Below are 27,142 nucleotides of genomic sequence, written 5' to 3' on the forward strand. Positions count from 1 at the left end.
CTACGCCACAATTGCGGTGAGGGTGAAGTCCATCGCCTCGTTGGAGGGGCTGGATGTCTGTGGGGAGGCCACGGATGGACAATCCTTTGGCTTCCCCCTGCTGGGGGAAACCTTGCGGGCTACCAGCTCGACGGCCAGCAGTCCCTCATTTGGAGGTGGCAGGGCAGCCTTCGCTGCCTCTGCGTGGGGTGAGTTGGACTGACACCAAGAATGACGAAATCGTTCCACCTGGCTACACCATGGTACGGAAAGAATAACTAGATGAGGCGCGTGGCTGTGCTTCTAATGCAAGGCTTACACTATCCCCTAATGCCAGACGTTCCATATGTAGAAGCAGTCTGCTGTAAAATTCGGCTATGTCAGAACTCTTATAAGTACCAGCAGTAACACGTGATAGGAAGCGCCATAATAATGGCAGGCGATTTCAACCTTCCGCAAGTAAACTGGGACTCATTAAGTCCATCCACACAAACAAACAACATTGTGGTAAACATTATGTTCACTTTAAACCTAACACAAATTGCTTGCAGAGTTTTCAAGCTCTATTTTAGATCTCATTTTTTAGGTGACCGTTTTCTGTAAGAAAAAGCTATCGCGAATATTCTTGATGGCTTATCTGACCATAATATGGTTTTGTGCACAATATCGTTCCCAGGACGGCTATTCCAACGTGGTTCTAGTAAGCGTATTTATGACTTTAATAAAAGCAGATGATGCCACTATCATGACCTACCTTCCGCATAAGTTGTTGACTTGCTCAACGTATCTACTGAAAGTTCTGCAGACACAAACAAAATATGGCTACAACTGAAGGCGCATATTATGCACTGCGTAAGGCAGTTTGCCCCTCAAACAAGAAAGACTGCAAGAAAGAATAATTCATGGATAACACTTGAAGTAATCCATTTAAAACGCAGAATGAAAAAGCTGCGAAAATCTAAAAAATCAAGCCCGGTCTTGGATTCTGCCAGAAGATTAATGCCCTATTCAAAGACATAACAGAAATAACAAGAGAAGCAAAGCAGCTTTCTGCAAAACAACTCTTAGCAACTTTATCAAAGAATCGCCCCACAAATTCTGGTACTATAAAACCGTGCAAACATTTGCTGCCTTCTGAAGAAAAAAATCCGGCAGAAGCGTTCATTGCATTTTTCCAGTCCACATTTACACCTTACAATGGTACAACCCATCAACCGATCTTTTTCCGCAAGAAAAAGGAAAATATTACGATGTGCTGGTTGCACCAGTTGCGACCAAAAAAGGAGTACTAGCACTGTTGTTAAACCTTGATGACAAAAAGTGCAGCGGTCCTGACGGAATTCGCAATGTTTTCTTGAAACGTTAAGCTGAACCTATGAGCAAGTATCTATGACTGCTACTCAATGTCTATTCATGAATTCTGCCTCCCAATGGATTGGAAAGTTGCAAAAGTAATACCAGTTCATAAAAAGGTGATAAGTCTTATCAAATTACAGGCATATTTCTCTTACATGTACCTATTGTACACCATTAGAACATATTATCCTAATATCTATCATAGAATTCGTGGAGTCAAATAATATTCTCTATCCCTATGAACATGACTTCATGCCTGGCTTATCTACTCTAACGCAGCTTGTCGAGATTATATATGACTTCGCAGAAGAAATAGACAACAGATCACAAACAAATGGAATCTCTGCAGACTTTTCAAAGGCCTTTGACCGAATGTGCCATTCTAAGTTGCTACAGAAATTAACTCACATATTAGGAGATGGGCCAATAGTCCAATGGATGCCAACTATTTAACTGTTGACAGTTCGTGCAACTCGACGACCACACTTCAGACATTGTCCCAGTCCTTTCCGGTGCATTGCAGGGCTCTGCATTAGCCCCAGTTCTGTTCCTATTTATAAATTACATTGGATATCAGACAGAAGCAAATCTGAGGTTTTTCGCAGATGATTGTGATCTGTAGAAAGATATAAAAAACCAAGAAGATCAATTCAGCCTAAACAACGATTTAGCAAATACAGCTGACAGGTGTGAGAAGTGGCAGATATCGCGAAACTTCGACAAAACAGTCTTCATGACTGTAACAAAAAAGAAATCTGTATTTAGTTTTCCTTACGGCTATGACAGCTTTACACTCAAGACTGTCAACGAACATAAATACCTTGGCATCGTTATATCATCCAACTTGGAGTGGACTGCTCATGTAGAGCATGTAGCAAATAAAGCAATGCAAAAGCTGATGCTTTTGAAAGAAGCCCTGCGGTACTCCACGAGAGAAGCGAAGCTTCTTGCGTATACAACAATCATACGTCCGATCTTAGAATACGCAAACGTCTGGCTCCCTTATACGTAAGAACACATGACCACACTTGAGGCTGTTCAGCGAAAAGGTGTGCGTTTAATCAGATATAGACGCACTGACTGCTGTCTTCATCAGCTGAAATTTCTCTATATGCTCTTGCATAACAAGCTAAAAGCAGATTGTTCCGTATATATTCCCTTCGACACATCCAGAAAAACAAGTCATAAGAACAAACTCACACTCGTAGAATCTTTCTCCGCAAATAACACATTTATGTTTTTCTTTTCTTCCGCGGCATGTGCGGGATCGGAACTTTAGATGATATGAAGATTTCCCAATCAGGCATTGAGAAATTCTTAGAAATAGCCGGAAAACGTGTACTATCGGGAAATAAAGCGAGATGTTTTTCATTTGCCTTCCCCATTCTTGGGGTTTTTTATGTATTTTGTATTTCAGTTGACGCGTAAAATGCGAAAAAATGACGAAATATGTTTATATTTGCCTACTAATGCTGTGTTGCTGTTGCCCATTATCTTCCAATGTCCTTGCAACAGTGTCGTGCCTTGTTGACTGCATTCGTGGCATATAAACAAACTCCTGTCAAAATCCTTGAAAAGGTATTAGCAGTATTTCTGCGTAATATATAAACCTATTGTTGCTTATGTCTTCTCTTAAGCACCATTCCAAGCAAGGCATTTTGTCAAAGACAAGGAAGGCAGAAGTGCTAAATTTACAGATCTGCAGTGAACGTTTTCAAGGCGAAACAAAAAGAATAACGAAAAATGCCTCTTTAAAGTACAAGAAAAATACTACTCTTCGTAGTAGGGCTAAACTAACCTGATATGCGAGGAGCTGGTTGCTGCTATGTATCTAAGAATAGCGATAGTACTTGTCGCTTTGGTGTCCGCTCTATTAATGCTTCTATCAATGGCTAGCATCGCTAGCATCGCACGGCCTACAGTGTAACATGACTTGGGCAGGTTTAGCTCATATTGGCAACAATGATTTTTCTCCGCTGAACTTTTGCCCATGTTTGTGAAGGAATGTGGTGCGCCAAACTTTATTCACAAGAGTCCGTAGCCGAGACACTGTTATTCAGCAGCGAAAAAATACATAATGATGAGAGCAGCGCAAAATTTACGCTGTTGTTTAAGACTAAATTTATGTGTCGCAAGATTGTGTCTTGGTATGCTTTTTGAGTTGTACTTATATGTAACATTTATGCTCGTGGTTAATGTTTATTGCTTACGGTAATTTCCCTTTGCAACAGATTTGTTTATTCATTGTTTAGCGCGAAATCACTATCTTGCGCTTCCTGTAAAAATAGTCTTCACAATTCTTCATAGAAGAGCAGCTCATATTTCTTGTGTTTATGGTACCTCGCGCATTATAAAATAAATACGCACAAACTGATAAGGTCATCAAATGACCGAAGTGGATTCTTGTTTGCCTCTAATGCCTGCATTCTCGGCTCCCAATGTCACAAGTGCTAGAAGGCAAATGCACTGTACACCGGAAAAATGCTCAGCCACAAATTGCCTGCGCCGTCTAATAATGCGTATGTACGAGTGAGTGTGCTTTGCCGGTGCGCTAATTCAAGGGAGCAAAGCAATGGTGTCAACTGACTACGCTCAATAAGTAGAGATCTAGCTGTATACGGTGTTCGTTACTAAATTGATACCTTATTGGTCCCTTCATTACTGCTATTTATCTATTTATCTAAGCATTTCTAAGAATTTATCTAAGAATAGCTATAGTACTTGTCAATTTGGTGTCCGCTCTATTCATGCCTCTAGCATTGGCTAGTTTCTTATATAGGTGTAAATCAAACAAGCAGCCAATATTTGCGCTTTGTTCGTGCAAGCAACCTTCTTTAATAACTGAAGTTGTCTTAAAATGCAACTAAATTTATTTTTCACTCATAAGACTCTTTACGTACGTGTTTCAGACTGTACCGTCTGCTTGTAATATTAGTGGTCTATGACCTAGGTATAACCTAGGGCGGAGTCATGGTGACGACTTCTGGCTGGCACTAATGATTCGCGGGTTCCCTTCAGGCTTTACCCGTCGAAATACACAGGTCAAGTTAATTAACTGTGAAACTTTTGTTTTAATATAAGGTGTCGCCCAGAAAAAAGATAAACGAGGAAAGATATAAACATAAAGAAACGAGAGCTTGACGGACGAGGAGGGCAAGGGGGGCAGAGAGGAGGGGCGCCTTGGCAGAGGCCGGCCCTGAACTAAAGAACCTAACGGAACAGCCCAATGACTGTGACCGTGCCCGTGTATGATGCTGAAGGAAAACCTACCTTACCCTGTATCGCTTTTGTGCAGTAACATCATCAAGCACTTCTGCATGAGGGATGACCACTGTGTCAATCGTCCACAAAACAAAAAGAGACGTGTCCTTTGATATTGCTGCCTGCGTGACAGACAACGCTCCGCCGCCTATTCTCTTATGGCTCACAAGCATTTCAAAATGACGGTCGCTATCGGTGGGAGGAGTTTGCCGATTCCGAGCAACCAATGAACCCTCTCTACCACTCTTCCTGTGAGTGCTCAGACGACCACCTGGAAGAGCCATAAAACGCGCAACGTCCTTTTTTCTGTAAGCGCAACTGGCGCAACTCCCGAAAACGCAGATTTAGCGCTCCTGCTTGGAACATCAACGCATTTGTTGCTCCACGGGCACGTCCTACAAAAAGAAGCCGCTTGCCTCTTCTCCGTTGTCCAGCAAGGGAGTGCGCAGCAGGGCTCCGCAGCAGTAGCACAGCAGAACGGCAAGCTGCTGCTTGGCCCTCGCCAGGGGCTCCCCGGCGTCAAACCTCGCAGCGTCACCACCGCCCTGCAACCTCAGCCGCACCAGGAGCTCTGCCAGGAATGCCCCGAATGGCAACCATCTCAGTGGCTTCCTCTCCGCGCTCGTTGATAGAGATCCCTCAATTCGCTCGGAAAGACCACCGTAGCCGAGTTCCAGCAGTTTCTTCAGGAAGGCTTCGTCGTCCGCTATTTTCTGGTGGCGGCGAAAGAAAGAGGACACCAGTGTCAGTAGGGACACCAAGATCGGACGAATGAAGTAGAACAGCTGCTTCTCCTAGTTGACAGAAGTCTACGGTGAGAGAAACGGCGTGAACTAATCACCCGCCCATAGGAGGTGACACAAAAAATAAGGATCGCCATTTTGTTTATCAGATCCTGTTGCCCGCCTGCTCGGGCTGTTTTCCTAAATATTCACATCGCTCTGCCACTTTCTTTCGTTCTGGCCCCAATATAAAGTTCGACCTCTGTGCTTCGTTTTGTTAATTCGGGCTGCGCGCTTTAAGGCTGCCCATCCTACATTTGCATGTCTATTGTGACACACGTCCCCGTGGAGTCAGGCGTGCACAATCTGTTGGCAGCAAACATTCTCACATCGGTCAAATGACAAGGTGTAGAACAACACGCATTTACTGCGGCAAAACTTTTCGCGTCAGTTCCACTCTTGTATGGCATCGCGACACCGTATACGGCGCAAAGCCAACAGCACAACTAAAGGTTTGAAACATTTCACGACTGAGGTATTAGACAACGAAGGCTCGGACAGATCGTTAATTTTCCCTGTCATCTGAACTTATATGCATCTGGAGTTGAACGCTTGTAAGATATTGTTTGGTTGACGTAACCTGTTCTTCCGGCCACAGAAACCTGTGCCAAGGAATGCTCATGAATGGTGCCGCGTTGTATTTCACAGCAATTAACCCGTAAGTTTCGCTAGACTTCGCATAACACGGAGCACGCTTACACATGAGCAGCGGGAGGCGGCCCTGAACAGCGACAACCTGGACCAGCAAGCCTTCATCCCTCAGCTAGATAGCAATTCAGCTGCCGCCCAGAGGGGCACCGACCACCTAAATTCTGCTAATTATAGAATTTAGGAAAAGTTTCTCGCTTTCTCTTACCGCGAGGAGGTTGACGCAGAACTGAGCGGCATCCCCGGCGTAGTGAACCTTTGTGCTTGCCGTGGCGAAGGTTGCTTGCGCAATCGTCTCCAGCTCCTCGGGACGGAGAGTGTGCGGGGCTGAGAAAACAAGAGAGCGCAAGGGCGACAACCGCTCGGGTTTATGGCGCCCATTCGTACCAGCTCCGCTACTCCAAGTGCCCGCCTGAAGGAAGCCACAGAAAGAACCTGTGCGGGACTGGCGTGGGAGTCACTCACCGGTCAACATCCCCGCGAACAGACTGGTGAATCCAATCGATGCTAACTCGTCCTGGGCCGACGCTTCTTCACAGGCGCTTTCAGAGGCGCTGGCCGGAAGACTACGGATTGGCACCACTGCATCCTGCACCGGTGGAATGGCTGCGGTAAACGGATAGTCCTGCGAGTAAGGAATGCAGCACCATGAACACGATCATCGCCTTTGTCACGTGCCAGGATAAGCGTTCAATACGAAACAAAAAGTGCACCTCGGGCGCCCGTTACTAGTCCCAGTTAAAGAGGTGACTCACTGCACCGAGATCCTTAGAGACAAACTCACATCACCCTCGTGTCCGGTAACTGCACTACTCATAAGACCACAGCAACCCACTGGTAGGCGAAACTCAGTGACTAGGCAAGCGTTAGAGCACAAAGCGATATTCACAAGACTGCTGAACACAATAGAAATGTGCATTGACGCTGTCAATGCAACGCGGATCTGTGCACCAGAGCCCCAACACAATGAACAGTACGCATGCCACCTACCTGGAGAGTAAATTTACACGCCAAGTTGCTTGCCATATGGCAAGCCATAAACACCGTTACAACACCTACAGCCACAGGAGATAATGGAAATGATAATCGAATTTTACCGGCTCATACGAAGTGACTGCAGAGCTTACGGCACTAATGACAAAAGACGCGGTGTCCAATGACATGAGAAAGAGATCGAGGCGAATGCGGTAAGTTTAAAAAATTACTCAAATTATATTATACAGGCATTGGGACATACTGGCATAGACGAGGGAAACTGCCGCGCGCGCGTTCACCGCCTAAGCAGATGTGCTTTCTCGCCGGTACAAAGTCCCAGACACCTTCGTATTCAGATATGTGGCGCAAACAAAGACAAACACAGGAGAAGATCCACAACACACGCGCACACTACCAACTGTAAGAAGAACCGGAAAACACTTCCTCTTCTACACTCAGGCACGTCTCAACTTCTTCTTCTTCTCATCTCCCTCTTCTTTGCCAAGGGGAAAATGTCACACTCTTCCTCGCACACCATAACCTTGTCCAAACATGGCGGTGACCAATCTCTTCTTTCTTTTCTTCTATTCTTTCTCTTCTTTACCAAGGGGAAAGTGACACTTTCTTCCTCTCAGCCCAAAAAACATCGACCAAACATGACAGTCACAAATTCTATACTGTCTTGTAAATCCACACCACTGCATTGCCCAGTAACTCCTACCACACTGGACAGGTAAATATCACCACATAGTCACAAATCATACACTAAAAACACCACCACACAAATACAGCAAATACAGTAGGACATGTCCATCTACACACCATAACTTAAGTAGTCCCTATCTATTGAGAAACTATATCTTGCCAACATCTAAGAAGCCACGAGGCCCATGTACTTAAGGGGGAAAAAATTCTGCAAACTCCCATGGCCCCAAAAACGTAAGATGAGTCCAAGAATAACAACTTTAGGCCAAGAATAACAGCTTGAGGCCCGATAATAATCTCATTCTTTGCATAACTCAAGAGAATTGCTCAATAAAATTAAATTCTTTTCTACGTAAACTCAACGAAGCTTCACTAATGCATCTTTCATTCTTCTTCTGTATCCAATACGCCTCTAAAATTTCGCGTGCCATCTTATCCCGACTCTTGCCTAATATGTTTAACCTACTAAACAACGGCTCACACTTGCACTTTTGGCAGTGCAAGGCTAAATTTGACCCTTTGCCATTTTCTATGGACTTCTCATGTTCCCTCATTCTATCATTAATACATCTTCCTGTTTGCCCAATATATAGATTACCGCACGTCAGAGGAACCTCATAAATCACCCCCACCCGACATCCAATAAAACTCTTAACATGCTTCTTATCGCACTGCCCTTTGTTTTTTCTCCCTATTATTGCACATAACCCACCCAGTTTATTGGGGGCAGAAAACACAACTGGCACCTCAAACCTACTAGCCACCTTTTTCAGGCCGTGTGCAACTCTATGTATATAAGGGATCACTTGTGGTCGTTTATTCCTCAACATATCTGGCGATCTTTTTTTCCCTTTCATTTTTTGAAGCAAAGACTCTGCCACCCCACATATAATCATACCCGGGAAACCAGCCGCATCAAGTCTTTGTAATTGATTATTAAAGCTTTCCTCTGCCATATGTACACATGATTTTAACAAGGCCGACTCCAAACAAAGGGAAGCTATCCCTCTTTTTATAGTCTTTGAATGGGCTGATCCATATGAAAGTAGCTCTTTTTTAGCCCTGGGAAAATATTTCCAACACACTTCGCCATTACAAATTTTTATATTTAAATCAAGAAACTGCAATTTGTTGTCCACCGGTAGCTCATGAGTAAACGTAAGCCCTTTTCCTTGTATCTTAAAAATAGAAAGCACACTTTCCACACTTTGACTCACTGCAGCGCCCTTATCCACAATGACTAAGAAATCGTCAACATATCTAAATATTTTAAAACCTGATCCATTAAGGGCTGTATAAATTGCTCTGTCAACACAGGATAAAACGATGTTACATAGAACTGGGGCAACACATGACCCTATACAAATGCCCCTTCTCTGCACATACAAATCAGACCCAAACGATACAACAGTGGACTTAAGGTAAAACTCAAGTAGGGCTAGAAAATTGTCCACATTGACACCAGCAGAGTTCTGAAAGTCTATAGTCCCATTACTTTCAATGCATTCCCGCACCGATTCAAACAATTCTAAATGCGGCACCGAATAAAACAAATCCTCTACATCAATAGAAAAAAAGTACCCAAGATTGGTTTGATCTTTTAAAAAATTGATCACTTCAAAAGAATTCTTAGTAGCAAAGGGATCATGAACCTCCAAACCTTTTAAATGTTTAAGAAGATACCGGCTGATCTGATGCTGCCACGCATCACGTTCAGACACAATACATCTGAAAGGCGAGTCCGGTTTATGAGTCTTAACAGTGAAGAACACATCCAAACAGGCCTTCTTGCATTCACTGATCCCTTTTGCCAACCTGGTTAGCTTCATATCATTACATAACGCAATAGCTCTTGTTCTACAAACTTTCTTCTTCACTTTAACAAAATTTTTCTCAATTGCAATTGTCGCCTTCTCTTCAAAGAGTCCCGCCGGTATCACAGCAAAACCCCCTTCTTTGTCCGTTTGAAGTAATCGAAGGTTATTCTTTTCAAAAAACTTCACCGCTTCTGCAGTACATTCCTTTGGTACCTTGTCCCTTTTCCAAGACGTCCTCATAATACTATCAAGCCCATCCAGTAAGCATCGGTCCCGATCTTCACCAGCTTTATCCGCTATCTTTCTGTTCAAGGACAGAAGCTCAAAAGCTGGAATCTTGGGCGCCACACTATATTTCGGGCCCTTCTTTAGGGTATCAGCGACTTTTTCTGGAATAGCGATATCCCCCAAAACAACCAACTGCCTAGGCTTTCCAGTATGCTTTTCCGTTTTTCTTGGCAGCAAGGCCACATATCGTAGCCACAAAAACTCTGTTGTCTGGGTCACTAGACGCCATGTTTCTTTCAATTTTCTTTCCGCAACCCACACAGGGTGTATTGTGTAGCATATAATACGAATCCAGTCTTTGAACATCCGAATTTGCCTCCATAACTCTGATTTCAAAATTCGGCAAATCCTCTTAACATGACCAACAGACGGCTGAATCACACCGAAAAAAACACTCACTTCTGTGGAACCAAACCCTTTCGCAAACAGAAGGTGATGCATCTTGCCCGGCATGTCGAAGAAGCAATCCGAGCGATGAGCACATGTACCTGAGCGTAGTTAGGATGAGAACACATAAAAGGGCCCACAGTACAAGAAAGGTATCTCAAAATAACGGCTTGAGAGGCTAGTTGGTGCATCATCGTATTCAGATATGTGGCGCAAACAAAGACAAACACAGGAGAAGATCCACAACACACGCGCACACTACCAACTGTAAGAAGAACCGGAAAACACTTCCTCTTCTACACTCAGGCACGTCTCAACTTCTTCTTCTTCTCATCTCCCTCTTCTTTGCCAAGGGGAAAATGTCACACTCTTCCTCGCACACCATAACCTTGTCCAAACATGGCGGTGACCAATCTCTTCTTTCTTTTCTTCTATTCTTTCTCTTCTTTACCAAGGGGAAAGTGACACTTTCTTCCTCTCAGCCCAAAAAACATCGACCAAACATGACAGTCACAAATTCTATACTGTCTTGTAAATCCACACCACTGCATTGCCCAGTAACTCCTACCACACTGGACAGGTAAATATCACCACATAGTCACAAATCATACACTAAAAACACCACCACACAAATACAGCAAATACAGTAGGACATGTCCATCTACACACCATAACTTAAGTAGTCCCTATCTATTGAGAAACTATATCTTGCCAACATCTAAGAAGCCACGAGGCCCATGTACTTAAGGGGGAAAAAATTCTGCAAACTCCCATGGCCCCAAAAACGTAAGATGAGTCCAAGAATAACAACTTTAGGCCAAGAATAACAGCTTGAGGCCCGATAATAATCTCATTCTTTGCATAACTCAAGAGAATTGCTCAATAAAATTAAATTCTTTAAATTCAAGCTGTTATTCTTGGCCTAAAGTTGTTATTCTTGGACTCATCTTACGTTTTTGGGGCCATGGGAGTTTGCAGAATTTTTTCCCCCTTAAGTACATGGGCCTCGTGGCTTCTTAGATGTTGGCAAGATATAGTTTCTCAATAGATAGGGACTACTTAAGTTATGGTGTGTAGATGGACATGTCCTACTGTATTTGCTGTATTTGTGTGGTGGTGTTTTTAGTGTATGATTTGTGACTATGTGTGATATTTACCTGTCCAGTGTGAAAGGAGTTCCTGGGCAATGCAGTGGTGTGGATTTACAAGACAGTATAGAATTTGTGACTGTCATGTTTGGTCGATGTTTTTTGGGCTGAGAGGAAGAAAGTGTCACTTTCCCCTTGGTAAAGAAGAGAAAGAATAGAAGAAAAGAAAGAAGAGATTGGTCACCGCCATGTTTGGACAAGGTTATGGTGTGCGAGGAAGAGTGTGACATTTTCCCCTTGGCAAAGAAGAGGGAGATGAGAAGAAGAAGAAGTTGAGACGTGCCTGAGTGTAGAAGAGGAAGTGTTTTCCGGTTCTTCTTACAGTTGGTAGTGTGCGCGTGTGTTGTGGATCTTCTCCTGTGTTTGTCTTTGTTTGCGCCACATATCTGAATACGATGATGCACCAACTAGCCTCTCAAGCCGTTATTTTGAGATACCTTTCTTGTACTGTGGGCCCTTTTATGTGTTCTCATCCTAACTACGCTCAGGTACATGTGCTCATCGCTCGGATTGCTTCTTCGACATGCCGGGCAAGATGCATTGTCGTGACGCTGGGGCTATGTCGACCCGGCCTTCACTTGGTAGCGTGCAGAGACTCGGGGTTGAAGTAGGATTGAATCTTCGAAGTTGGTGAAATATGTACAAGCAGGTTTAATGGCACTTTGAGAAAACTTATTTACAATATTTACACGAAAAAGAAGGGTACATCAGCAAAATGGCAAGCGTTAAGAGTTCATAGCGAGAAGCGACTGGATGAGCCGTTTACCCAGGGCTCAGAGCGACATTTCGTGCTCTGCAGCGTCCTTAAAACCCCCTAGGTCCAGCCCCTCTCTGAAGATGCTGACCAACCAAATCCAGGGCACGCCCCTCAGATACCGGCATCCAATCGAACACATCACTGCACTGATGGTCTGAAGCACTGACTGGCCCGGCATTGTTTCGTTGAGCCTGGTCACTTGTTGGCGGGAAAAGCTTGGGAACGGCGAGAAGGTACATTTCTATTCTTCAGCCAAGAATCGATAGGCAGCTGGTTCCGGCAAGTGGATTTACTTCTCAGAAACCCAAGTGCACGTGGGCGCCGCATACGCTCCCAGCATTGTCCGTTTTCGACAATTGCAAATCTTTCCTGCATTCCCGGGAAATCATTTAATGGCCGTATGCGTCATGCTCCTTTCTTGTCCTGCACGTCAGCGGACATGTCACTCTGTCGTCTCCTTTGGATAGGAGGCATTCATCACTGGAGGATAGCACTTCTCGACTGGAAGGGTGAACAAAAGAAAGAAAGCACTTCCTTCTATTTCCCGCAGGGGGACGTTTCTTTGTGTTTTTCCAGACGTTCTCTTGACAGGGTCAATTTGGCATTTGCAGGGTGTCCACAAAGCAAAACAGGTTTACAAAAAGGATTTATGGAAACAGGCTCACTTAGAGCCATTGGACCATCACCACATATCCACAGCACTTATCCATGCCCACAGGCGAACAATAGAGCGCGCAAATGCGGATGCATGGTCGTAACAGCCTCCTCCCCCGCCAGAAGAGTCTCGGAGGGCAGCAGTCGCAGCTGCTGCATGAAGAGACGACTTAATGGCCTGCACGTGAACGCTTGAAGCTCGCTGTTGCTTGTCGCGTTGTCTTGATTGTTGTAGGCCAAATTGCTCGAGCTGTCTGAAACTCAACCACATGTCGAAGCAAGCACTCGGCTCCCGTCTGAAGAGACCAGGTCAAAAGAAAACTGCCATTGTTGTTCGAGAAAAGCCCACTCTCAAGACGTTCAGGACCCACGTATGCCTCGAAAACCAAACGTGCTGCTTTACATAGTCGCACATATACAAGCGCACGAGAAAAAAAAATAAAAACTTGATTATCAATTTGGATACATGGTGAGGAACACCTCGGACTGCTTAGAAACAGCGGCTAAGCGCGTCCGCATTCCCATTTAACTTCCCCTTTTTGTATCTTATTTCAAAATTGTACTGCTGTAAAATCAAGCTCCACCTAAGGCGACTGTTCTTCGATGTCGCAGTTTGCAGCCAAGCCAGGGGACAATGGTCCGTCTCTACGGTGAATTTGGCCCCTCCAAGATAGCACTGCAATTTTTGAATGGCCCATACAATGCAAGCGCACTCTTTCTCTGACGCGCAATAAGCCCTCTCTCTAGAACTCAGTTTTCTGCTCAGGTAGAGCACGGGGTGCTCATTACCGTCGTCATCTCTCTGGCAGAGAACAGCACCTAACCCTCGATCACTGGCATCACACTGGACCGTGAATTCTCGGGCATAGTCTGGAGCTCGCAATACCGGACGACTAATCAGCACAGCCTTCAGGTTTACGAAGGAGGCTTCCTTTTGTTCGTCCCAGACTACATTTGTCGGTTCTGTCTTGCGGAGAGCGTCGGTCAGAGGGCTAGCCAAAGCTGAATAGTTAGGGATGTAGTGATTGTAGTATCCCGTCAGACCCAAGAATGCCCGAATTTCCGTCTTCGTGCTCGGCCGCGGGTAGTCTGCTACCGCAGAAATCTTAATCTCGCTGGGTTTCCTGAAACCGTGACCTACATTGTGACCCAAGTAGTCCACGGTCGCCCTTGCCAGGCAACATTTCTCGGCCTTTACGGTTAGTCCAGCTTGACGCAAAAGGCTCAGTACAGCTTTTAGATGTACCATATGGTCCGCCCATGAGTCGGAAAAAACCGCAATGTCATCTAAATAAGGCACTGCGAATGTTTCACACCCCTTTAAAACCCTATCCATGAGTCGGGAAAAACAAAATGGAGCATTTTTGAGCCCGAAACTCATCATTGTTGGCTGGTAGCTGCCCGTCGGAGTGACGAAAGCCGCGTATCTGCTGGCGCGTTCAGTGAGCGGTACTTGCCAGTATCCTCGAGTAAGGTCCAGCGTAGTCACATATGCCGCTCTACTGACCTGTTCTACTCTCTCCTCAATATTCGGAATAGGATACACTTGATCCCTGGTGAGAGAATTTAGCTTTCGGTAGTCTACCACAGGCCTAGGGTCTTTACCTGGAGCTTCTACTAAGATCATAGGCGAAGCATAATCGCTTTCCGAGGGTTTTATTACTCCTAATTCCAGCATGCGAGTTACTTCCTTATCCAGAATTTCTCTTTGCCTTGGAGAAAATCGGTAGCACCTTGATCGCACTGGCACGTCTGAAGTCAGCTCAATATCGTGCTCAGTCAAATCAGTTCTGCCTGGCCTGTCCACGAAGCAGGCCTCAAACTCTGTTATTATCTCGCCCAGATCGGACAGCTGGGATTTCTTTAGTTCTCCTCTCTGCTCCGTCTTTTTGAGAAGCTCCTGAGCGTTGCTTCCTTTTCCGCTGAGGCAAATCAAGTTGTCCCCCATCTCCTCGGGAAGGTTTAACGTTAGATTTACCACGGCTTCCCTCTGCACATAAGGCTTCATAAGATTGCAATGATAAATGCGCACTTCTTTACGCCTACCGGGAATTTTCACTGCATAGTTAGTGTTAGAAAGCTTTGCAACGACTTCAGCAGGTCCTTCCCACTGTACTTCGAGCTTATTCTGCCTTGAACTTCTCAGCAACATCACCTGGTCCCCGATACAAAACGTCCTTTGACGGGCTGTCTTATCATAGTACACCTTGGAACGAGCCTGGGCTGACTTCATGCTGGCCTCAACGAGTTCCTTAGTGTTATGTAAGCGATTCAAGAGGTTCAGAATGAATTCTACTACTGTTGGGTCTTCTCCGCGCCCCTCCCAGGCTTCGCGCACCATTCGCAAAGGTGAGCGCAGTGACCTTCCGTACACCAACTCGGCTGGGCTAAATCCAGTGGATTCGTGCGGCACTGACCGCAAAGCGAAAAGCGCTGCAGGCAGGCAGGTATCCCATTCGCGCTTGTTTTCATAGCACAGTCCCCTCAGGACTCGTTTGAGAACAGAGTGCCATCTTTCTACGCTGTTGCTCTGCGGATGATGGATCGAGCTATGCACTACCTTAATGCCGCATCGCTCGAGAAATGAGGTGGTGAGGACACTCGTGAAAACGCTACCCTGATCACTTTGGACCTCGGAAGGGAATCCAACTCGTGCAAACACTGACAGCAGCGAATCCACTACACTCTCGGACGTCACCTCGCGCAGCGGAACAGCCTCTGGAAACTTTGTGGCTGGGCATAACATAGTGAGGATATAACGGTACCCTGACTCTGTCACAGGAAGTGGCCAAACTACATCTATTACTAACCGGTGAAACGGCTCGGTAATGATTGGTACTAACACCATCGGAGCTTTCCACTTATCTTGCGCCTTTCCAACCCGCTGGCACGTGTCGCATGACCGTACAAAATTTTCCGTGTCCTTAAAACATCCAGGCCAATAGTATTCTTGCAACAGCCTCTGCTTTGTTTTCTTTATTCCAAGGTGACATGACCACGAGCTGCCATGGGAAAGTCGCAGTAAGTCTCCGCGGTACTTATGGGGAACGACTAATTGGTCCCGCTCTACTCCGCGCTTATCCTTGAATAAGCGATACAGCACTCCCTTTCTCATCTCGAAAGAAATATTGTTTGCTGTCTTAGTGGCGCGGTGGCGCTCCCTTATCTCCTGTATCTTGGGATCATTGGCTTGCTCTATAGCTAAGTCCTCTCGGGTTCCACTTAAAAGTCTCGTGAGATTACTAGACACTGGCGGCAAGAGGTTACTCTCAAGAACGTCCTCATTCCGCGTCTCATCAAGCTCACTTTCAAGTTGACATATCTGAGATGCCTCGCTCTCAAAGTTTTCTGACCTGCTATCTTCCGCATTTACCACTGTTTTAACTGCCGTTTCCTCCGCTGTGGATTTTTCTGGAATGAGCAGTGTAGCTAGTTCTCGCGCCTTTGAACGTGTTAAGGCTTGCACAACTCTGTCTCCGAAAAGGATGCCCCTCTTTCGCAGCAGCATGTCCGATTTGTTGGAGAACAAATACGGATAGCACTTAGGAAGCTTTCCTGAAACGGCAGCCTCGGTTGTTAATTCGCCGAAAGGGCCCTCGATGACCACGTTCGCGATCGGCAAGCACACACTCTGTTCCTCAACTACCTGTCGGATCCATGCACACTGTCCTGTATAGTCGGAAGGCGATACATACGCCGGATGGACAACATCCATCGTTGCGGCCGAATCGCGCAGTACCTTGCAAGGCTTCCCGTTGACTACTAGGTCATGCAGGTAGGGTTCTAAAAGCTGCATATTTTCATCGCAGTCCCTGACATACGAGAAAGCAATCTTTTCTTTCCGGCAGTTGACGGCAATGTGACCCTGCTCATTACACCTAAAGCATGTGAGCGGCTTCCTAGCCTCAAGCTTATTCTTTGTGTTCTGCACGTTGGTCACTTCCCCACTTTTCTCACTGCCGTCCTTTCTAGGGAATTTGCCTGAAGAAACCTTCATTTCTTCGTTTCCAACTCTAGCAAAGTGCCTTTCCTGACGGTTTTTCACACTGAACTTGGGATTGCGGGGCCTATCCACTGCTGGGTTGCTGAATTGTCGGCGCGAAGCATACTCCTCAATAAGTTCGGCAGCTTCAGTTGCCGACTTAATTTCGCCTCGGTCCTGTAACCAATTTCTTTCTTTTTCTGGGAGGCAGTTATAAAACTGCTCCAAAAGAATTCGCTCGACTACAGCGTCCCTATCACTGTAGGAATCAGTGCTCTTTAGCCACTCGCCCAAATTAACTCTTAAATTGTACAGGAATTCAGGGTAACTCTCGTCCCTGGACTTAGTAGCGTTCCGAAAACGTTGTCTGAACGCCTCGGCGCTAAGCCTATACTTTCTCAGAAGGCAAGCTTTGACCTTCTCGTAGTTGTCCGCGTCCTCCTTGCTTAGCCGCGCGACAACCTCCGCTGCCTCGCAGGGCAGAACCGTCAATAATCTCTGAGACCAAGTGTCTCGCTGGAAGGACAGTTTTTCGCAGGTTCGCTCAAAGTTAGCCAGATACAGACCGATATCCCCTGATATCACATATGGCTGCATGTACTTTGACATCTTGAAATCTGCCTCCTTGTTGAGAAGAGATACCGCTAGCTGGGGACAATTGCCCGACCTCTTGCTCAACTCTAAGTCTAATTTCCGGAGCTCAATTTCTTGGTCCAGCTTTTTTGCTTCTCTTTCAATTTCACGCTCCTTTTCCTCTTTTTCCCGCTCCTTTTCCTCTTTTTCCCGCTCTTTCTGCTGTCTGAGCTGTTCCTTTTTTTGACCGATGAGGTTCCATGCTTCACTGAGCTCCTCATCATCGGCTCCCAAATCTGTGATTGCCTTTATAATCAAAGGTTTTCGTGCCAAACCACTTGTATCAATTCCCAATTCCTCACACAATTGCAACAGTTCCGGTTTCTGCAGCTTTTGTAGGTCCATGATCGCTCCGAGTGTCGGCTACTTCCAAAACAACTGTGCAAACTACCAAACCTAAAGGCGTTTCCACACTCTTTTTACCAGTTCTAAAATCTAACCCTGTTCTAGAACCTGGTCCACATCAGAAGAAAAGCCAAGCACTCACCCACACATGCGATCGATGTTCCGAGCTGCTCTCTTGTTGGCCGATTGTTGCGCCTGCTTGTTACTTGAGATGCCACCTCCGATCACCAGATGTTGTGGCTTGTAGATTCTGATCCACCTCGAATCACCAGATGTTGTAGCTTGTAGATCCAGATCCCACCTCCAGTCATCAGATGTTGTGGCTTGTAGATTCAGATCCCAACGCTGGACACCAGTTGTCGTGACGCTGGGGCTATGTCGACCCGGCCTTCACTTGGTAGCGTGCAGAGACTCGGGGTTGAAGTAGGATTGAATCTTCGAAGTTGGTGAAATATGTACAAGCAGGTTTAATGGCACTTTGAGAAAACTTATTTACAATATTTACACGAAAAAGAAGGGTACATCAGCAAAATGGCAAGCGTTAAGAGTTCATAGCGAGAAGCGACTGGATGAGCCGTTTACCCAGGGCTCAGAGCGACATTTCGTGCTCTGCAGCGTCCTTAAAACCCCCTATGTCCAGCCCCTCTCTGAAGATGCTGACCAACCAAATCCAGGGCACGCCCCTCAGATACCGGCATCCAATCGAACACATCACTGCACTGATGGTCTGAAGCACTGACTGGCCCGGCATTGTTTCGTTGAGCCTGGTCACTTGTTGGCGGGAAAAGCTTGGGAACGGCGAGGAGGTACATTTCTATTCTTCAGCCAAGAATCGATAGGCAGCTGGTTCCGGCAAGTGGATTTACTTCTCAGAAACCCAAGAGCACGTGGGCGCCGCATACGCTCCCAGCATTGTCCGTTTTCGACAATTGCAAATCTTTCCTGCATTCCCGGGAAATCATTTAATGGCCGTATGCGTCATGCTCCTTTCTTGTCCTGCACGTCAGCGGACATGTCACTCTGTCGTCTCCTTTGGATAGGAGGCATTCATCACTGGAGGATAGCACTTCTCGACTGGAAGGGTGAACAAAAGAAAGAAAGCACTTCCTGCTATTTCCCGCAGGGGGACGTTTCTTTGTGTTTTTCCAGACGTTCTCTTGACAGGGTCAATTTGGCATTTGCAGGGTGTCCACAAAGCAAAACAGGCTTACAAAAAGGATTTATGGAAACAGGCTCACTTAGAGCCATTGGACCATCACCACATATCCACAGCACTTATCCATGCCCACAGGCGAACAATAGAGCGCGCAAATGCGGATGCATGGTCGTAACATGCATCACCTTCTGTTTGCGAAAGGGTTTGGTTCCAGCAGAAGTGAGTGTTTTTTTCGGTGTGATTCAGCCGTCTGTTGGTCATGTTAAGAGGATTTGCCGAATTTTGAAATCAGAGTTATGGAGGCAAATTCGGATGTTCAAAGACTGGATTCGTATTATATGCTACACAATACACCCTGTGTGGGTTGCGGAAAGAAAATTGAAAGAAACATGGCGTCTAGTGACCCAGACAACAGAGTTTTTGTGGCTACGATATGTGGCCTTGCTGCCAAGAAAAACGGAAAAGCATACTGGAAAGCCTAGGCAGTTGGTTGTTTTGGGGGATATCGCTATTCCAGAAAAAGTCGCTGATACCCTAAAGAAGGGCCCGAAATATAGTGTGGCGCCCAAGATTCCAGCTTTTGAGCTTCTGTCCTTGAACAGAAAGATAGCGGATAAAGCTGGTGAAGATCGGGACCGATGCTTACTGGATGGGCTTGATAGTATTATGAGGACGTCTTGGAAAAGGGACAAGGTACCAAAGGAATGTACTGCAGAAGTGGTGAAGTTTTTTGAAAAGAATAACCTTCGATTACTTCAAACGGACAAAGAAGGGGGTTTTGCTGTGATACCGGCGGGACTCTTTGAAGAGAAGGCGACAATTGCAATTGAGAAAAATTTTGTTAAAGTGAAGAAGAAAGTTTGTAGAACAAGAGCTATTGCGTTATGTAATGATATGAAGCTAACCAGGTTGGCAAAAGGGATCAGTGAATGCAAGAAGGCCTGTTTGGATGTGTTCTTCACTGTTAAGACTCATAAACCGGACTCGCCTTTCAGATGTATTGTGTCTGAACGTGATGCGTGGCAGCATCAGATCAGCCGGTATCTTCTTAAACATTTAAAAGGTTTGGAGGTTCATGATCCCTTTGCTACTAAGAATTCTTTTGAAGTGATCAATTTTTTAAAAGATCAAACCAATCTTGGGTACTTTTTTTCTATTGATGTAGAGGATTTGTTTTATTCGGTGCCGCATTTAGAATTATTTGAATCGGTGCGGGAATGCATTGAAAGTAATGGGACTATAGACTTTCAGAACTCTGCTGGTGTCAATGTGGACAATTTTCTAGCCCTACTTGAGTTTTACCTTAAGTCCACTGTTGTATCGTTTGGGTCTGATTTGTATGTGCAGAGAAGGGGCATTTGTATAGGGTCATGTGTTGCCCCAGTTCTATGTAACATCGTTTTATCCTGTGTTGACAGAGCAATTTATACAGCCCTTAATGGATCAGGTTTTAAAATATTTAGATATGTTGACGATTTCTTAGTCATTGTGGATAAGGGCGCTGCAGTGAGTCAAAGTGTGGAAAGTGTGCTTTCTATTTTTAAGATACAAGGAAAAGGGCTTACGTTTACTCATGAGCTACCGGTGGACAACAAATTGCAGTTTCTTGATTTAAATATAAAAATTTGTAATGGCGAAGTGTGTTGGAAATATTTTCCCAGGGCTAAAAAAGAGCTACTTCCATATGGATCAGCCCATTCAAAGACTATAAAAAGAGGGATAGCTTCCCTTTGTTTGGAGTCGGCCTTGTTAAAATCATGTGTACATATGGCAGAGGAAAGCTTTAATAATCAATTACAAAGACTTGATGCGGCTGGTTTCCCGGGTATGATTATATGTGGGGTGGCAGAGTCTTTGCTTCAAAAAATGAAAGGGAAAAAAAGATCGCCAGATATGTTAAGGAATAAACGACCACAAGTGATCCCTTATATACATAGAGTTGCACACGGCCTGAAAAAGGTGGCTAGTAGGTTTGAGGTGCCAGTTGTGTTTTCTGCCCCCAATAAACTGGGTGGGTTATGTGCAATAATAGGGAGAAAAAACAAAGGGCAGTGCGATAAGAAGCATGTTAAGAGTTTTATTGGATGTCGGGTGGGGGTGATTTATGAGGTTCCTCTGACGTGCGGTAATCTATATATTGGGCAAACAGGAAGATGTATTAATGATAGAATGAGGGAACATGAGAAGTCCATAGAAAATGGCAAAGGGTCAAATTTAGCCTTGCACTGCCAAAAGTGCAAGTGTGAGCCGTTGTTTAGTAGGTTAAACATATTAGGCAAGAGTCGGGATAAGATGGCACGCGAAATTTTAGAGGCGTATTGGATACAGAAGAAGAATGAAAGATGCATTAGTGAAGCTTCGTTGAGTTTACGTAGAAAAGAATTTAATTTTATTGAGCAATTCTCTTGAGTTATGCAAAGAATGAGATTATTATCGGGCCTCAAGCTGTTATTCTTGGCCTAAAGTTGTTATTCTTGGACTCATCTTACGTTTTTGGGGCCATGGGAGTTTGCAGAATTTTTTCCCCCTTAAGTACATGGGCCTCGTGGCTTCTTAGATGTTGGCAAGATATAGTTTCTCAATAGATAGGGACTACTTAAGTTATGGTGTGTAGATGGACATGTCCTACTGTATTTGCTGTATTTGTGTGGTGGTGTTTTTAGTGTATGATTTGTGACTATGTGGTGATATTTACCTGTCCAGTGTGGTAGGAGTTACTGGGCAATGCAGTGGTGTGGATTTACAAGACAGTATAGAATTTGTGACTGTCATGTTTGGTCGATGTTTTTTGGGCTGAGAGGAAGAAAGTGTCACTTTCCCCTTGGTAAAGAAGAGAAAGAATAGAAGAAAAGAAAGAAGAGATTGGTCACCGCCATGTTTGGACAAGGTTATGGTGTGCGAGGAAGAGTGTGACATTTTCCCCTTGGCAAAGAAGAGGGAGATGAGAAGAAGAAGAAGTTGAGACGTGCCTGAGTGTAGAAGAGGAAGTGTTTTCCGGTTCTTCTTACAGTTGGTAGTGTGCGCGTGTGTTGTGGATCTTCTCCTGTGTTTGTCTTTGTTTGCGCCACATATCTGAATACGATGATGCACCAACTAGCCTCTCAAGCCGTTATTTTGAATTCCCAGACACCTACTCTTCGCCTAACCCGAAAGACTCAAATCCCTACGAAAAATTCCCATCGAAGGATTCCCTGAGACAGTATTGGTTCACTACGTTCGCACCAAAATAAAAACATGACAGCAGGCTTAGTTTATCTGAAGCGACACCAACAACGGCGTTTGATGATACAAATGGTTATCCCTACCACGAGAAATATTTCTGAACAAAGTATTAACAGACATATTCAACACAGCGCTCATACTTTTTTATTCTACAATCAAATCACTCTACACAAGTGGTTTCTCGGCAGACACGAAACGCTAAAATAGAACAGATGCACCCACTGTCAGTACAGTGTATGGCCAAAGTGCAGCATCTTATGCACATCTTTTTCTTGAGGAAGAAGACACGAAATTCGACATACCTGTATTTTACCTATTACATGCCCACCATTACTCACCAGATACGATCAAGCACCGCAATACAACATGTCGCTGCGACATACGGCCTGCTTCGAGTAGAGTACGAGAGGTCGACTGACTGCGCAAAACTCTGAGAATAGGAAGAAGCTAGAAGAGCCGATACGAAGTGAGCAGTTACCTGCTCATCCTTCCTAATTTCTAAATAGGGGCCGAGAATCATCCCTTTCGGTGACATAAAGGCTTTATTCAATTTAATTACATGCGCAGTTAGTAAAGCGGTGAGTAATGTGGTCACTGCGCCAGTTCCCACAGCAGGTGATACTAAGCGAAACTTGTCTCTGGGCAGGCGAGATCCCACTTTGACCTTGGCCGAGCTTCAAGGTCATTCTGCAGTCAGATTTGAGTGACTGATGTTTCGAAACGTCAGGGTCATCGGTGGAGATGTTCGTTGGAGTGAGACAGGTTGCAGAAGCAAAAGGCGGATGGACGTAGTTATCAGCACAAATTAATTTATTTTCACAACTATATACACTTTTTACATTGCGACCAGGACAGTTGCTACCATACGGAACGATCGGTTAACGTCAGGCCAAGATTCGCCCTCAACGAGACTCCATCCTGTCCTGCCGACGACTGAACTCGCGTCACGTTACTCGTAGCAATTCCCCGTTCTTCGGAGCGCGGTCAGCGCAAAGCTTGACCCGGTTCGAACACTCACTCCTCCGACTCTTCACCGAAAGTCCTTGTTTAAACCTCCCTTTTTGGCACCAAACACGTCAATAAATTACTTTTCCCAACATTCTGGGGACCATCCAAGTGATCAAACGGGCCGCCGTTTATTGGAGCCAATTGGCGAGCTTTATTCCAATTTGAAAGTAGCTAATGGCAAGCTGGTGCTCACGAGTTTTACTTCGTGCTTTCCAGGAATTCATTCAATCTCTTCCCTAATCAATATCTTCCCCTGACGTCCCTCTCTTTCTTCTCTTTTCCCCGGCTATTTCTTCCCCTAGAAGCCTCCAAACCTAACTCGGTTCCTCGGTTTATACTCTACATTTATCAGTAGAGCAATCGCTGTTAACAATGCGCTCCTTTCGCAGTCATCTCTCTGACACTGCGGAACACCGGGATGGGGAGAAGCTGCGCGCCGCCGCAGAGCAGTCTTTGCTTCGCTGCTTACCTGATAGAAGGAGACGCGTGAAAACTGCGGCGGCAGCTGCCCGTCACCGCGGCCCATTGCTGCGGACAGAGGCCGCGAATCACCTTGACCTCCGGCGAACGTCAAGACGTCGCCAGCCGACGTGTCCACTGGCATGCACGAAGCGAAAACAACATCGTGTCACTCTGACAGAGACGCAAAACCAACATTAAAGCGCCGAAAAACAAAACGGGACAAAACCGAGAGGGAAATAAATGAGGCTTCCAATATATTGAAGCATCGGAATACTTGTGCGAGCATTCCTTCTTTAGCACTATACTACAAAAGGAGTTGTGACTTCTGGGGGACTGTTGATCACTCCTGATCTTACCGAGTTTGCTAGTTGTCAGGTTTTTCCTTCTTTTTCTTCCTTTTTCCTTCTCTTCTAGATTTTTTTCTCATTTTTATAACTATGCGAGTGTTTATTATTTTTTTTCAATAACAAAGAAATAGACAGTTGCTAGTCAGCACTGTGCCTGTCGCACTTTTCTAGTGCATTTGTCGCTGCCTGCACTGTTCTTCACGAAGTGATTCACCACTTAGCTTGCAAATACTTCAGTATACGCCACCTCATACAGCGGTGTAACATGTGACACAAGACAAAATGAGCAAAAAGATGAGTCCACTTCCAGAAACGTCGGCTACCGAACTGGCTGATATCATGGCCCAGCCCTTTCTCCACTACGCCTACCTCAGCAAATCGATTAAATCATTTTTACGCTCCTTTTATCAGCACCTTGTGAGAAGCCGTCCTAAATACCACACCATTATTAACTAAATGCCTCCTCACTCGACCACTGAAAAACAGTTCCCATTCCGCTTTTATCGCAGCACACGAAATTCCAACAACGAATGTGGGGTCGCCTATATAGAACGTCCTTATTAAAAAAAGAGATATCGGTTCCCAGCACAGCCATTATCTTCGCTGTAAGGCACGAAGCCGTTGCGCTTAGGTGGTACTGCATAATGGCGACCAATGTGAGCACAAAAACACGCACGAGAGAACGCTCTAAGTTCCGTGGGGAGATTGCGTACAGTTGGTTTAAACACATCATCATCATCAGTCTGACTATGCCCACTGCAGGGCAAAAGCCTCTCTCTTTTCTTCCAATTAACCCAGTCCTATGCTGTCTCATCCACTTGACCCCACGAATCTCTTAACCTCATCCAACCCCGTAATTTTCAGCCGCCCCCTGCTATGCTTACCCTCCCTTGAAATCCAGTTTCAACACACGCACGACTAAGCACGCAAGAACGACAGCATGGTTCAAAGCTTGCGAAAAGCGTGAGACAAAAACACCGCACTACTCACAAAACATCCTGGCACCTGGTGTCGCCCGGGAGAGGGGCAGACAAGTTCATAGACGAACAAGGAAAAAAAAAGGATGTCATTCAGGAGCCAGCTGTCAGCTTCGAGGCAGCCATACAATGCGAAAGGGATCTGCTTTCTGCGAAATAAGCACTGCACAAGTTCTCACCGCCCAATATCAGTTCAGGCGCGGGTCGTATGATATAAGAGCCGAGAAGTGCCATGAGCAAAATTACACCGTTTCAAGTAGTAAGAAATAACAGCGAGCGAAGTTCGCAGGCTCCCGCCATCCTAGCTGCCTGTACGCAGAAACATTTGTGATGAATGCCCATTCCAATTAAAAACAAACACCTCCAAGTAGAGAAGCCTCAAAAAGGTGCCCTAACTAGATGCGCAGACGAAGGTTACCGACACTGCGGCCTCGAAACATTAAGACAAGAGAAAATGTTCTTTCATGCACACAATTCTACACGAAGCAAGAGCTGCTTTATTCACGCGCACCCCGTCTCTAATTTCTTTGAGCGCTTGAAAACAAAGGAAAACTCGCAGGCGAGCATACATTTACTGGCTCTGTAATCACTTTGTAGCAAAATATCATCACTCAAAGCCAGATATACGCATTCAGCTACGATTAGACGTCTGTCCATAGAAAAAGCGAAAACGTTCCCGTACACACCAGGTGGTCTGTAGACATCCATGAGTGGCCTGGCAGACCTCCTGGGAGTAGCGCGCCCGCGTCCGCGTGGTCGTGCGTTGAACGTGCTCTGATCCTGCATGTCTTCTTGCTGCCGAAAGAGAGGCGCGAGAGGTGTTGGTATACTCTGGATCTACAGCCGGCAACAAGAAGTCGCTACAACCATATTTGACCTTCTAAATAAGATTCTTCACAGCATACAACGCATCTGGCAAAACGTTAGAACATGCCACCTCAGTCACGGCAATACTGCATGCTTCAAATGCAAATTTCAAGAACACACGATGCACTTGTTCAGTTGTGCTCGGTGCCACTGCTACGTTCGTATAAATCACGCAGGCGTTCACCACAACCTCCAACGTGCTCTTCGCTGTTCTGCTGGCCCTTCCGGCAGCCACCGAAACGCTTGAAGACTTATGCTACGGGGACTGCAGAGTCCTGTCCTGGCATTCACCCGGAACCATCGCAACCATGGGCGTCGTAAGGGAAATGCAAAAGGGGCAAAGAGGCACTTTCCCCTTCCCGCTCCTTCGCTATCAATGCCATACAACGGAATTGCTGTGATATAGGAGCGTTAATAAACAAGGTTAAACCTCCAATCCTTAAGAACAGAAAGGACATTTCTCGATTTTTTTTTCATTATGACGTTCCTTGGGCTATGTGAAGTCTCATTGTGATTACTTCAACCAACCTTTCCCCCACCACCGCAATGAGAAACGTCCCCCAACCCCTTATTAAGACAAAACATTGCTGATGTCCATAAACGAAACCTCGTGTTCGGCAGCACATCTGCCGAAATACCTGTTTCCGAGTAAAAACGAATTGTAACTGTCACCACCACCGACATCAGTCGATATATAAGAGCAACATCCTTCCGTTACCCCGTGGGCTCAGTGGCTGCGCTCCCTCATAAATCACTAAGCCATTCGCATTCGTCACGCAGTTTAATGCTCAAAATTAGCTATTTTCAACAACAAAACTCCTGACCATGCAGCCGCTGAGACAGCAGCTTGCATTTCTTTTGCCGGTGGGTGCAATAATGATATGCACGCCTTGCAATCTTCAACACACGTAGCCGACTCTAACCCTATACCTAACACTTCTGAACAGTGCGTGCTGAATTAAAAACACCTACCGGTCAGTCAGACTAAACTAATGTCCAAAATACAGAGCCTCAACAGGCAGGTCAAATCAAGTGATAATTCCGCAGCCGGCCACACCGTATTTGTACCCGGGAAGCCAACCGGATTCCAGCTGAGCCAAATGTAATGTTTGGCTGATAAGAAAACAGCCAGCTCATGGACACGTGTTGGCCTTGGCGTGCCACTCCCTTATATCCGCCCTCTTGTCACCGCTTTGTATTTCGATAAAAGCGCACAGCACAGTGTATGCCGCGAGCAGTTAATGGCCAGCGGGACAGTCGGCCGGATCACTACAAACCCCTCTTTCGGTTACTGCTTGGCTGCCGTGGCGTGCTTCTTCCAAGACACAGCATCTTCCTGGCCACAAGGATGGGATACGAACCCACGCGGGCAAAACCCGTTTCCTT

At 45.6% G+C, this 27,142-nt stretch overlaps 1 protein-coding gene across 1 annotated transcript; it reads right to left on the minus strand.

Moving 5' to 3' along the window:
- On the minus strand, positions 1-27,142 carry LOC146200644 (uncharacterized). The gene is made up of 7 exons (XM_084592415.1): positions 26,729-27,142; positions 25,576-25,684; positions 23,573-23,700; positions 6,492-6,651; positions 6,235-6,353; positions 5,013-5,309; positions 1-198 (listed from the first exon to the last, which is right to left on the minus strand). The coding sequence occupies exons 2-7, from the start codon at positions 25,673-25,675 to the stop codon at positions 1-3; spliced, it is 1,002 nt and encodes a 333-aa protein (XP_084448541.1). The 5' UTR covers positions 25,676-25,684; positions 26,729-27,142.

The sequence above is a fragment of the Amblyomma maculatum genome, chromosome 2 (genome assembly GCF_055883805.1).
Source record: "Amblyomma maculatum isolate TAMU_Amacu chromosome 2, ASM5588380v1, whole genome shotgun sequence".
Lineage (NCBI taxonomy): Eukaryota > Metazoa > Arthropoda > Arachnida > Ixodida > Ixodidae > Amblyomma > Amblyomma maculatum.

Coding starts and splice junctions, on each gene's coding strand:
- LOC146200644 (XM_084592415.1), bottom strand. CDS start 25,675: ATGCAGGATCAGAGCACGTTCAACGCACGACCACGCGGACGCGGGCGC. Junction 23,701..25,575: donor GGATGTCTACAGACCACCTG/GTGTGTACGGGA, acceptor CGTGCATGCCAG/TGGACACGTCGGCTGGCGAC. Junction 5,310..6,234: donor TCTGCGTCAACCTCCTCGCG/GTAAGAGAAAGC, acceptor CGCCGCCACCAG/AAAATAGCGGACGACGAAGC.